Source organism: Ursus arctos, unplaced genomic scaffold (genome assembly GCF_023065955.2).
Source record: "Ursus arctos isolate Adak ecotype North America unplaced genomic scaffold, UrsArc2.0 scaffold_7, whole genome shotgun sequence".
Lineage (NCBI taxonomy): Eukaryota > Metazoa > Chordata > Mammalia > Carnivora > Ursidae > Ursus > Ursus arctos.
The window spans coordinates 30541155-30553303 of NW_026623089.1; the positions used below are offsets into that span (position 1 = coordinate 30541155).

At 48.4% G+C, this 12149-nt stretch overlaps 1 protein-coding gene across 1 annotated transcript in view; it reads left to right on the forward strand.

Annotated features, from left to right (window-relative positions):
* TLL2 (tolloid like 2) overlaps positions 1 to 12149 on the forward strand; it is a 120497-nt gene that overhangs the window by 81175 nt on the left and 27173 nt on the right. Inside the window, exons 9-10 of the mRNA XM_026493767.4 lie at positions 1738 to 1853; positions 6856 to 6958. Coding sequence (XP_026349552.1) covers positions 1738 to 1853; positions 6856 to 6958 — 219 coding nt within the window. The remainder of the gene's footprint in view (positions 1 to 1737; positions 1854 to 6855; positions 6959 to 12149) is intronic.

Consider the following 12149-nt stretch of genomic DNA (forward strand, 5'->3'; position numbering starts at 1 on the left):
CGTCTGCTTCTCCACCTACCCACGAGCCCCCTCCCTTTGAATGTGCCCTCTTTGCCTTCCGTCCCCTTGACATCAGCATCATCTTCCCCCCAACCTGCTGCCTTGGGAGGGAGCTGATGTTGGCCTCTTAAGCTGTTGAGCTTCAGTGCGAAGCGTTAGTTACAGCAGCCGGGGTTTACCCTGATGGGAGAGAACGCAGTTCAGTAGTGTGGGGAGGAAGAAGGAAATTCATTACCCACAGGTCCAGTAACATTTTCCAAACCCCAGAGCAGACACACAGTTTGATCATGGGAAATAGGGGCCATCTTAGAAAATCTAGGCCCTACTAAGTGGGATCACAGAGCATACAAAGGACTCTGTGGGGTTTGGTCCATCACAAAACTCTAGGAAATATGTCCATCTAGCTATTAGTCATGTGGGGGCGTGTTAGGGCTGAAATGCAGGACACACATATCATATAACCTTGCTGAATTGAAAGAGAAACCTTATAGCATTCTCTGGGAAATGCCATAGTATTTATTTAGTTATAATGTATATGCCTCTTACTTCCCCAAAGGATTGGAGGCAGCTGGTAAATACCATGGAGCCATATAGTAATGTATCTATCCTTGTAGAATGTTGATGATTATTCTAAAATAATTTCCATGGAACCCTTGGGGGTGTTGACTGCCAGGCATAATCCTCATGATGCCTGGCAGTTGTTCGGTAACATGATATTGAAGCCCCAACATCCAGGATTTCCTGAGGCTGATGACGGGCCGCTCTCCAGCTATTCCTTCCTGCAGCTCACAAACTGCAGCTTTCAGTAATTTCAAGTCGTAACTAAAGGCAGGGCCGTTGCCGAGTGGAGGTTGAATTGCATGTAGGTAGATATGGGTAAGGATGCTTGCTTCCCACACTTGGGGGGTGACCCGTGAGGGGAGGGGCATGCAGCAAACCAACGTCTTTGTCTTTGGGGTCTGGGTCCCGGGGGGTCAGGAGGTAAGGAGCTTGTAGCTCCTATGCTTACTCATATGGGTACCTCTTTTTTTTAAATTTATTTTTAAGGACAAATTAGAGGAAATATTTTTCACATACATAAGGACTAGGTTCTAGACTTACAACAGGCAACCCTCAGACATTCAAGGGCGGAATAGCCTTCTGCAAAGTGTTCCAGCTTCCCATACCTCTGGTCATTTTTGTGTTTTCTTGACTGTTTATTTGGTAGCAGAGACAGGTAGCAGAAAAAGAAGCAAGATTCAAACTAATGAGTTTCTAATGAAATGAGTTTCCAAGTGTTTCCTTTGTCTTGTTGCTTCACCCACTTGTACTTTTCTGTGGTCACTGCCACAGATATTACTAGTCGTAATTATAATGGCCACTATGTGTGGAGTGCTCCCTGTGTGCCAAGCACTGAGCTGATCCATGTCATTCCCCCTTCGGGCAGCTCCTGCCCATTTTACAGACAAGAGAACTAAGGCCCAGCAAGGCTGGGAAACTTGCCCACCATATTTGAGGCCATGCTCAATCCTGAGAGCCTCAGAAGAAGCCCTTGGGTATTACTTTTTGGTGCCCAGGTCCTATTTTCACTTTTATTAGCCAGAAAGAATTGTCATTCTCCCTGACATGCTTCTCACTGATGCATCCCGAGGGCTTCGGCTGGTCAAGGGCTGTTGCTTGCTCAGCAGCCTGGTGCAGGGTGCTGCTTAGGTGGGGAGCGTCTCTGCCGGAATCACAGTGGTTGTTTTCCTTGTGCAGCGTGTGGGGAGACCCTGCAGGACACAACAGGAAACTTTTCTGCACCTGGTTTCCCAAATGGCTACCCTTCTTACTCCCACTGTGTCTGGAGGATATCGGTCACGCCAGGGGAAAAGGTAGGTGTGAAACCACCTCAGGGAGTGACATAGCTTTCTTTGAGTTGGGTAAGGTGTGGGAGATTGTACTATTGTTAGTAGTAGTAAAAACAGCTGTTATGCTGTGAGCACCCACTGTGTGCCAGCCGCCGTGTGCCGTGCTAGCGTGCTTGACATTATTTCTGGACTTTCAACCAGTATCATACCAATGGAGGCCTAGAAGCAAAATGTCCATGTGAATGATAAATCAAGCTCACAGCTTGTAAAACAAAGTAGGCTCTATCCTTCTTCCTTGAGTAATACACCATCAGAATGCCTTGGAAGGCAAGGATCCAATTTAGAATTCCTTGACCCCCTCAGAGTGTTGCTCTGGAAGGTAGCCATGTGGGGCAATTAGCCCCCAACCCACAGCTGGCTCCTCCTTCTCAGCCCCGCATTCCATCTCAGGAACACCAATAGCAAACCTCCAGCCTACTCTCCCACCTTGCAGAGAGCTAGTCCTCCAGTAGAAGTGGACTGGTTAGATGGGCTGTCTACCTCTGGGAGGGTAGATTCAGGGCACTGATCTCTGCATGCTCTGGAAGTGGGCTCAGGACCATTGGGACAGGAGCTCCAACATCCTGGGCACCTGGAGTGAGGTCTAGGAGCTATGCAAGCTCTGGGTGAGCACAATCCTTTGGGTCTGAAGATTCCATGATTCCCTGCAGATTCCCTCTGGAACTGAGCCAAGGTAGCTGCTTCGTTAGTCCTGGTCCAAGGGTGGTGTGTTCTCAACTCTACCGCAGGACGCATCTCTTCACATCCATTATATGGGTTAGGAATTTGAGGCTCAGACATTCAAAAAATTGCCAAAATTCACAGTAAAATATAGAACTGGGACCTGGGGCTGCCGCACTCCTAAAATGTGTGTGCGTGTGTGTGTGTGTGTGTGTGTGTGTGTGTTTTCACACCTCCCTTCAAATCCAAGGGGTCTTCAGACTAGACGCTGCTGTCTTTGAGATGCCCCCTCTATCCCTTGGGTGAGGCTTCCTACAGTCATCCCTGCCATGGCTTGTCTCACAATATCATGACTGCTGGTTTATTTGGCTGACCCTAAACTCGTTGAGGACAGGGACTGTTCCCCCCTAGATCTCCAGTATCCAACATAGCCCATGGCACATAGTCACACAAATAGTGTTTGTTGAATGGGCATGTGAATGGACAAGTGGCCAAGTGAAAAACCTGCAGCTGGGGGACCATGGGGGTGATGGATTTTTGGGTGCCTGTAGTCAACCGTCAGGTATTCCTAATTCATAACTGTTAAAAATTTACATGTTTTCTATGGTCTGGGTAGTAGTCAGCATATTATATGGATTATCTCTTTTAATCCTCAGAACTTCATGTGATAGGTGCTATTAGCACATTAATTTTTCAGGTAAGGAAATGGACTTGCCTAAGGCTACTCAGTGTATTGCAAAGTTGGGATCTGAACCCAGGTGAAAACCTGGATGCTTAGCCATCAATCCCATGTTATTTCACAAAGGGGTCAGGCTAATAGGCATTGAACATGCATTCACAACCACATGGTCATGTATGCGTGTGGTAACACACAACACCCACATGCAACTCTTCCTCTGGGTCGAAGCATTTATGACAGCATGGCTGTCATCTTGAGCCTGAGGAACTCCAGGCTTGTCTTCCTTGGGGGCAGCTGCTATCTCTGTGCCTGCTGGAGGCACTAATGAGAGGGAGGCAGGAAGAAGGAGGAGGAAGAGGAAGTGTTCTAGCAATCCCTAAATTGTTGAATTGCCCCACATGGCAGAGGCTATGTGATATGTTTGAACTGCGTAAGATTCACCAAACCTTAATTATTATTGCTAACTGGGGGTCAGGGAGAATATACATCATTGAAATTCCTATACCAATTATTTCCATTTCTGCCTCACCCAGCCTTCCCCAGAGCGGCTAGTAATTAGCAAACTTGATTGCTTCAAGTATCACCTTTTGTTTATCACCTCATCTCCTATGGTCTTTATGGTTCCCTAACATATTTAAAATAATTAGCCTAAATAACTATCCCATTCATTTCGATCATGAATGTGTTACTAAGGAAGTTGTAATAACATTTTCTTTCTGAAAATTTGAAAAGCTAAAGAATTATCTTGCAACCAGCTAGTTAATATGACTGAGCCCTTCTGGCTGAATGTGAGCACTGTGGGAGATACAAAAGACATCTAATTTACAATCCCTATCTTCAAGAGATTTAGCGTTTTGTTAGGGTTCCCACCCCTTACCTCTAGAGAGTCTGATGTCATTGAAGGAGGGGCATTTGCTTGGCCCAGTATTACTTTTTACACTTTTGAGGTGTTACTAATCCACAAGCAGGGTTGAGAACCACGGGTCTAGTTTGAAAGAAGAGTGACATCTCACACACACACGCGTACATACACACTGTACAACACAGGAGGTGAGCTGGCCTATTATTTTCTGTTCTCACTCTTCGTTTCATAGGAGATCAGAGGGCTTTGTGGAAGAAGGTGCTGCTTGGCCTGAGACCTGAACATTGGTGTGATCGGCCCAAAGGAAGGGGTGGGCACACTCAATGCTAATTAAGACGGGGAGCCTGTGAAGAGCACTTAGTGTGTCGGTTTGTGGAGCACTAAGTGTACACTCAGTGTGGCTTGATTTGTTTAAATTGCATTTATTGAGTGCCTATTATGCATCAGACATAGCATGATACCCTCAATATACAGTTTCTCGTGCAGCCCATCAATAACCCAACGGTGTGCGTGTTGTTCCGCAGAGAAGGAAACTAAACATCCGAGCGGGCGAGTGAGTGGTAGTAAGAGCTCAGAGCCAGTAAGGGGTAGAGCTGAGAAATCCAGATCTGCCTGACTCTAAAAACACCTGCCCTGCAGTCACTAGAAGAGGGTGAGGAGGGGGTCCCAACGAGGGACCGTTCGGGCAGTCAGAGAAGGACTCGGGGTGGAGACAGAGGGCACTGGAGCTGGGCCTGGGGAAGCTCCCGTTAGCACGGGTCCCTCAGGATACATGGGGAAATAAGGTCACATGGGATGGATGCTGGAGGCTCTGGAAGGTAAGCAGAGAGTTTAATTTGTGAGATAGGGGCAGGGGGAGCCACTGAAGTTTTCTGAGCATAGGAGGGGTTTGACGAACATGAGATGGAAGTGCAAGATTGATCTAGGAGCCCTAGTGCACAGAAGGGGCAAGGGCATGGCAGGGAGGAGTTCAGGAATCATCTCAGCAGGAACAATGCAGACAGGGCTGCTGAAGGGCCAGCCAGACTGGTTTGCAGCAGGGGACACAGACATCTTAAGGGAAGGAAGTCTGTCAGCATTGGGGATAAACAATAGGGGCGAAGTAGAGATGACAGCAAGGGGCTGCACCCCGGTGACTGGTGTCACCTGCATATAGGGAAGCTGGAAGGGAAATGCTGCTGTGTTGAGGAGCCCTCACAGTCACTGGGGAGCAGGGAGGACAGGAGCCAGCCAGAGAGCAGCAGAGAGAGGATAGGTGTGCTGAAGCCCAGAAAGAGGAGGTTCAAAGCAGAGGGGCCATGAAGAACGGGACAAACGAGTAACAGTCCTTTCGATCTGGCTGGGAAGACACCAGAACCTTCCAGCCTGAGGCTTTGCTTAGAGGCAGAGGGACCTGGGGCTGCCTGAATGCAGAAGGAAGTGGCCAGTGGACAGGGGAGAGAGATGAGCTGGCTCAGGGCAGGGGCCCTGAATGGGATAAGGCCCAGGGTCAGAGCTGCAGTGGCCAGGCAGGGCTGCCTTCAGTGGGCCCCTGGTGAGTGAAGAGAGCAGAGAAAGGATGAAGCAGAGACATGCCGAGCATGGCAGACATGGCGTGGGCACCCTTCATGGCAGGGCTTGATGGGGGGGATGAAGGAGGGATGCCCGAACTCTGCTCTGGGCCATCTGCCAGGGATGCCCCAAGCTGAAGGGTAGCAGGTTTGTGGGAGCAGTACCTGTGTGCAAAGTCCACAGGGTCACCCAGCCCCCTCCACGGTTTATGGGCAGGGGCATCTACTGAATGGCCTCATTCCTTCCTAGTCCATCTGAACCCCCAGCTTCCCAGCCTTCACTCCTCTTCACCCCCCTCCCTCCCCATTCCAGACACACACAGCACAACCTACACGGTTCCCCAGACTCTCCTTGCCCAAGCTCATGTCAGTCCCTCTCACCAAAACGCCCTCTTGCCCTGTGTCTCTGCCCACTGGGCCCCTATTCCCCTGAGGTTAAATGCTATCTCTTCTGAGAAGCCTTCCTCAGTATCCTGCAGCATCTATTTCCCCCTCCTTGGGGCTGCAGGATTCCCTTCCTGTGCAGCCCCCTCTTTCCAGCATTTATTCAAGAGTGTTCTAACTGGCCTGACACATCTGTGTTCTCTGAGCTCCCTAAAGGCAAGAACCTTATCTTGCTGATCTTTCTCAACTGGCCAACACAGATGGGCACATAGTAGGTGGTCAACTAACAGTGGTGAGGTGAATGAATGCATGAATGAACGAATGAACAGACTAACTATGGGAAGGCTGTTGGAAACACCACGTCTCAGAGCAGTGAGGTCATGGCCGAGGGGACACTGATCACCGTGGTGCTCAGATGCACTCAGGCTAACCCCAGGCCCTTTGGAATGATTGATGATGTTATAAGATCTTTTCGTATCTCTGAACTTCACTGACCCCTTACCTCCTTCTAAATCCCCAGGCTCAATGCATCCCAGCCCATCTTTTTAATGCATCCTGTTTTCTATAAACCACCCAGTGACTTCAAAAGCTCAAGTTATTCCCCAGACAGAACCAGAGGACCCATCTCCTCTGTTTACTCCCCATCCTGCTTAAGGTTTATTATTTAATGTCACAAGGTTTCCTGTGAGCATGTCTTTGCGAGGACGCTCCTACTGTGGCCTGAGAGCTCTGTATGCTAAGAGGTAATGTGAGAACACAAGCATGCAAGATGTGTCTTCAAAACTCCTCGGGCTCTGCTGCCGAAACTCACTTTACGGTCACTCTTTACAGATTGTCCTCAACTTCACATCCATGGATTTGTTTAAAAGCCGCCTGTGCTGGTACGACTATGTGGAGGTCCGGGATGGTTACTGGAGAAAAGCCCCCCTCTTGGGTGAGTTGACTTGCGAAAGCCTTGAGAGAGGGGCGATGAGCCGTTCTGTGTGATACCATTAATGCATGGAAGGGCCCGTCCTGACAGCAGTCACAGGAAGCTCTCAAGGGCCAGTGTCATTGTAAAACTCCAAACACTCCATTTGGCAACACATGTTAAAAGCTTTTAAGACGGAGACTGCCCTTCAACCTAGTAATTCTGCTTCTTGGAATGTATCCTAAGGAACCAATTAAGGAAGTGTGCAAAGTTCTAGCTATGGGGATGTTCACTGGAGCAGGGAAAATGGAAAACGGTTTAAATGTTCAACAGTAGGGGTTCGCTGAAGAAATTGGGATACATCTTTCCAGGGGAAAACTGTCCGGCCACTAAAAATAAAGTTGGAGGTGACTACTTATTGATACAGAAAGGTGTTCCTGTACGTTGTCACGCAAAAAGGTGTTACAAAATAGAACATGCAGTTGAATTCCATTTTAATAAAAATACATGTATACGCATAGTTTGCAGGCTTTGCAAACTCAGAGGCCCTCAGACATAGGGCATACATGAAGGCGATGGGGTTGTCGTAATAAACAGAGGAGGGGTGGGGAGTGTGGCAAAGTGAACAGTGACTGTCCTGACCAGAATTACTCTAAACAAAATTACTTAAAACGTATACAGGTTGGATTCAACTGGAAGAAACCACTTTGTGATCTACAGTATAAATATCAAGTAGAATTATAAACATAAATAAATAACATATAGTGGTTATTTCAGGATGATGGAGTATTTTTTTAAAAAATTTATTCTGGGGGCACCTGGGCGGCTCAGTCGGTTAGATGTCCAATTCTTGATTTTGGCTCAGGTCATGATCTCAGAGTCAGGAGATCGAGCCCTATGTCAGGCTCTGCTCGAGGGATGGAGTCTGCTCAAGAATTCTCCTTCTCCCTCTGCACCTCCCCCCCCCCAAATGCTCTCTCTCTCTCTCTTAAAAATTTTTTTATTCCGTTTTTCTTGGTTTAGCTATATTTTCTAATTTTTCTACAATAAGCATGGACCCTTTCTGGGAGATGCCCAGTGCATGAACTCATATGTGAAAAGGCAGCTTGGACCCTTCAGTGAGAGGCACTGGGCCGGTGGCATAAGGAGAAAAGTCAGTTCATTCGGGATTGGTCACCAGAAGAGTGATTTCCCGTGGGTGACCCAAAAAGATGAATGTATAGAGAACCAATGGCACGGTGTCCTGGGAACGGACACAGGGACTCCTTTGGCTCAGGAATAGCAATGGTGGAGCCAGAGAGGAATGCAGATTTACGAGGAGCCCGATGGAAGGGTTTTGGCTGATAGTGGATTGTCCTCATTTTTAGAGCAGTAGTAGTCTGGGCTTCCAGCTTCACTAGTCCAAGTCCTCAGTGAGATCTTTGTCCCTGGCATATCCTCATATGGGCAGAAAAGCCACACCGGTTATGCTGTGACTAGCCGGCCTGGGAGTGAGCTGCCGTCTCGGGACAGCAGACTAGAGATGGAAACAGGAGAGGGAGAGAGTTAAGCTGGGGGGTTCCATGGCCAGACCGAGCCTGACTTCAAGTCAGATTCCGGGTAGGTCAGAAGAGATAGGGATGGAGGGTCTGGCTGAACCTGAGGGGGCCTGGCAGATATTAAGCTCTGTATGGCCACGGGTCTCAGCCAGGTCAGCTTTCATTGGGAATAGCACATAAGCCCCTTCTGTCCAGAGGACCATGAGTTTAAATTCCTAGAGGTACAAACGGCTAGGAATTTGTGTCCACTCACGCTCAGGAAAGCAGCCATAGCAGGCTGTGAGTGGGGTACCAGCTTACCACCATCATCAGTGGGGTAGTTTGCCGTCCTGGTCAGTAAGCCAAGCACAGACAGGAGCATGTATGCTGTAGGACAAATGGGTTTGGTTACCTGATGGCGAGGTGGAGGCTGCCTGCCCTGGATTTCTGCTTCCTGTCTCATGTGGGCAGACACAGTGCATGCTAGGAGCCAGAAGGAGGCATGGCTTTAGGGGTAGTACTGGTTGGGTGTGGCAGACAGACTGAGCGCTGCATTCCTGAGACTGGCTGGACATCAGCATCTGCCGGGAAGATTTCTCTAAATACAGATCCCGGGGAGACTACCGAATCAGAATCCCCGTGAGCCGGGTCAGGGAATGAGCCTGCTTATTGGTAAATGTATGTGCATGGGTACCCGTTTAGCACCATATACGTAGAAGGGGGACCGTAGGGTGCTCATCAAACAACTGAAGCTGGTTACCGCTGAGAAAGGGAGCACAGAGGTGGTGGGCAGCTGGGTAGTTTGGTTTGTATGCTTCTGGATTGTTCTACATCTTTTATAAGGCATTCAGGTAGTATTTTATAATTAAACTAATACAAGGGGCTGTGTGGGAGGAGTTTCAATGACAACGTGCAATCATGGACCCCTCGACCTGGCAGGGGTCTTAAAGTCACCAGGAGAACACAGTCTCCAAGAGTGGACCAACTCGCTCTGTCCACATAGCCAGCCAGTGGCTGAGATCAGACCAGAACTCAGATGTCCTGGTCGTGGGGAGTGGAGACTGCTGCATCTGAGAAGGGTATCCTGGTAGGACTGTCAGATAAAATGCATGGTTCACTGTTTTTCTGAAATTCAAATGTAACTGGCCTTCCTGTATTTCTGTTTGTGAAATCTGGCAACCCCAACTGCCCCCCGAGGAATGTGGTCGACTCAAAGGGCTCAGGGGAAGGAAGCTCTCGGTAACTGAAGTTCCCCAGAGAGGGCCGAGACACACTTCTGAGAGTGGGCACAGCCAGAGGCATTTCCAGTGATTCCCTTTTCCTGAACTTGAAACAAGAATTTTCTCACTGCAGATCCTGTGTCTCTGGCTATACTTTCATCAATGAGATGTTGTTGTCAGTGATGGTTTGTTTTGTGTGGGTTTTGTGTGGTTTTTTTTTGGGGGGGGGGACTCATATTTTACACACTTTTGCAGTGTGTGTGTGTGTGTGTGTGTGTGTGTGTGTGTGTGCTGATGAGTGTGCCGCAGCCAAGGCATGGCCCAGTGCCTGTAACCGTCATTCTTCGTTTGCGGGAATTCTCCTTTGCCAACTATTTGGCCCTGCTCTGATGTTTCCAAATGCAGTTGTTAGTGCACTTTTGTGTTTGGAACAAGTGCATTGTGTGGGCCGAGCTGGTCCCTGGGAGGGGTCAGTGCCATGAAATCTGCTGGGAGGAGGCAGGTCAATGCCCCTTTGGCAGGAGGGAGAGCGGATTAGGGCGGATTGTGAAAGTATGCATCTTGCTCTGAAAAACTGTGCATTGCATATTTTCCCAGGGCAGTGTGTGAAAATCCAGGCATAATGGACGCATAACTTTTTATGAATGAACCCTTTATGACTCCCCGTGGAGCCTACTTGTAGTGTCCTTATCTGCATTTCCTCTTCTTGATATCCTTATTAAGCTCCTCCTCCAACGCCAGAAACCCGCTTCAGTTTAGGGATTTGCCACCTTTTCTCTAGTCCAGTTTCTGCCCAGCCTGTTTGTTTTCTTGGAAGGGGCTGTTCGGGACCCACTTCTTCACAAAGTGATTAAAGAGAAGTGTAAGTAGAATGAGAATAGTTCACAACTGGTTACAGGTATCGAATTGGTTTTTCAGTTTTAGGGGTCACTCATGAGACTACGCCTGAAGTGGGGAGGAAAGGGGTGCCACATAGAGAATTTACCAGTAATCTTAAATACTGTCGTGTTCATTGGATTCCCCTCCCTTATTTCTGCTGGAGGAATTACTTGAACAATGCACTTTTGTATGCAGAACTGTCTTTGAGCATTCTGTACCGCAATGCACACAAAAGCCCCTCTCCCCGCTTTCCCTGAAGTGGGGAGGGAAGTTCAGAAAGGCCAGGCTGGCCAATCAGTGTCGCGTGGCCCCACTACTGGGGCTCCCTTGGCAGGGGCAATCTCCCAAATGAGCAGAAATGATAGCGGGAGTCAAACAGCCAAGGCTGGCATCGCCGCAAGCTCTCTGTATGGTTGGAGGCTTTGATCTTCATTCCTAAGTGTCCGTATCCAGTCTGGGAACGATGTGTACATTCCCAGAGAGCACATTTCATGTCTATTCGTCTGAAAGTGGACCGTGTCCAGAATCACACCTTAAACAGAGAAGTTCCTTCTGATGGTGGTGGCCGTGGTGATGAAGTAGGAGGTGACATTGTTGATGAAGGTCAAGATCCCAGACTGCCATGGTTCAAATCCTGCTTCACTTACAACTTTGAGTGTAACTCAAGGTGAAGGTAACTCAACCCAAATTCTTCAATCCTCGGTGTTCTCATAACCTCGATTACTAATAGTTCCTAATCCAGGGGTAGCAGGATGCAGTCAGATAATCTATGTAGGGTGCTCAGGACAGTGTCATGCTCACTAACAAAGGGCTTTTGTTAGAACCATTATGGTGGAGATGAGAGTGTTGAGAAAACAGGGGACAAAGTAGAGGGTTTTAGGTAAGAATTACATGGTAATTGGGGGAGAGAAGTTACTTAGAAATCATCTGTAATTTATGCTACCAAGTCTGGCTTTGCAGGAATTCCTCCCTCCCCCAGAGTTGTGAGCAGACCGGGGTTGTCCTGTGGCCCCGCGGTAGGTGGTTTTTCTCATCCAGTTGGGTCCTTAGGCAGCAAGGCAGGCATGGGAAGGCCCTCCATTTTTTGGCAACAGTCTCCAGTGGCTGTGACAGCTGGGGTTTTACAAGAAATTTGGACTTGAAACTCGGTTCGGCTAAGAAGGAATTCTTTTTGTGATCCCACGTTGCTGACCCGCTGTTCAGCAGCCTTGTCTCCTCACTGGTAAGCAGTACTTCCCCATGCTTACGTGTTGTTTGCCAAGAATTAATTGACACTAATTGGCCATGCCAGAGTAACCATTACTGAAAATTTATAGGCTTCTGATGGATTGTGCCTTGCCAAATTCCTGGCAGAAGTTTCAGTTCATCTCACTTAATGTTAAGCTCACCAAATCCAAAAAGCTGCAGGTGGCCAGAATCGGAAGGAAGCAGAAGGAAATCAGCAGCTTCTACTCCACGTCTCCCCAAAGAATGTATCCACAGTTGGCCATCAGGACATGTCCACAGTGGCCCTTATTCCTCTCCGAACCTCACTCCCCCCATTTCTCAGAAGGGAAAGGAGAATTATAACTTCAAGTAGTGTTGGATAAGGGAGTGCCC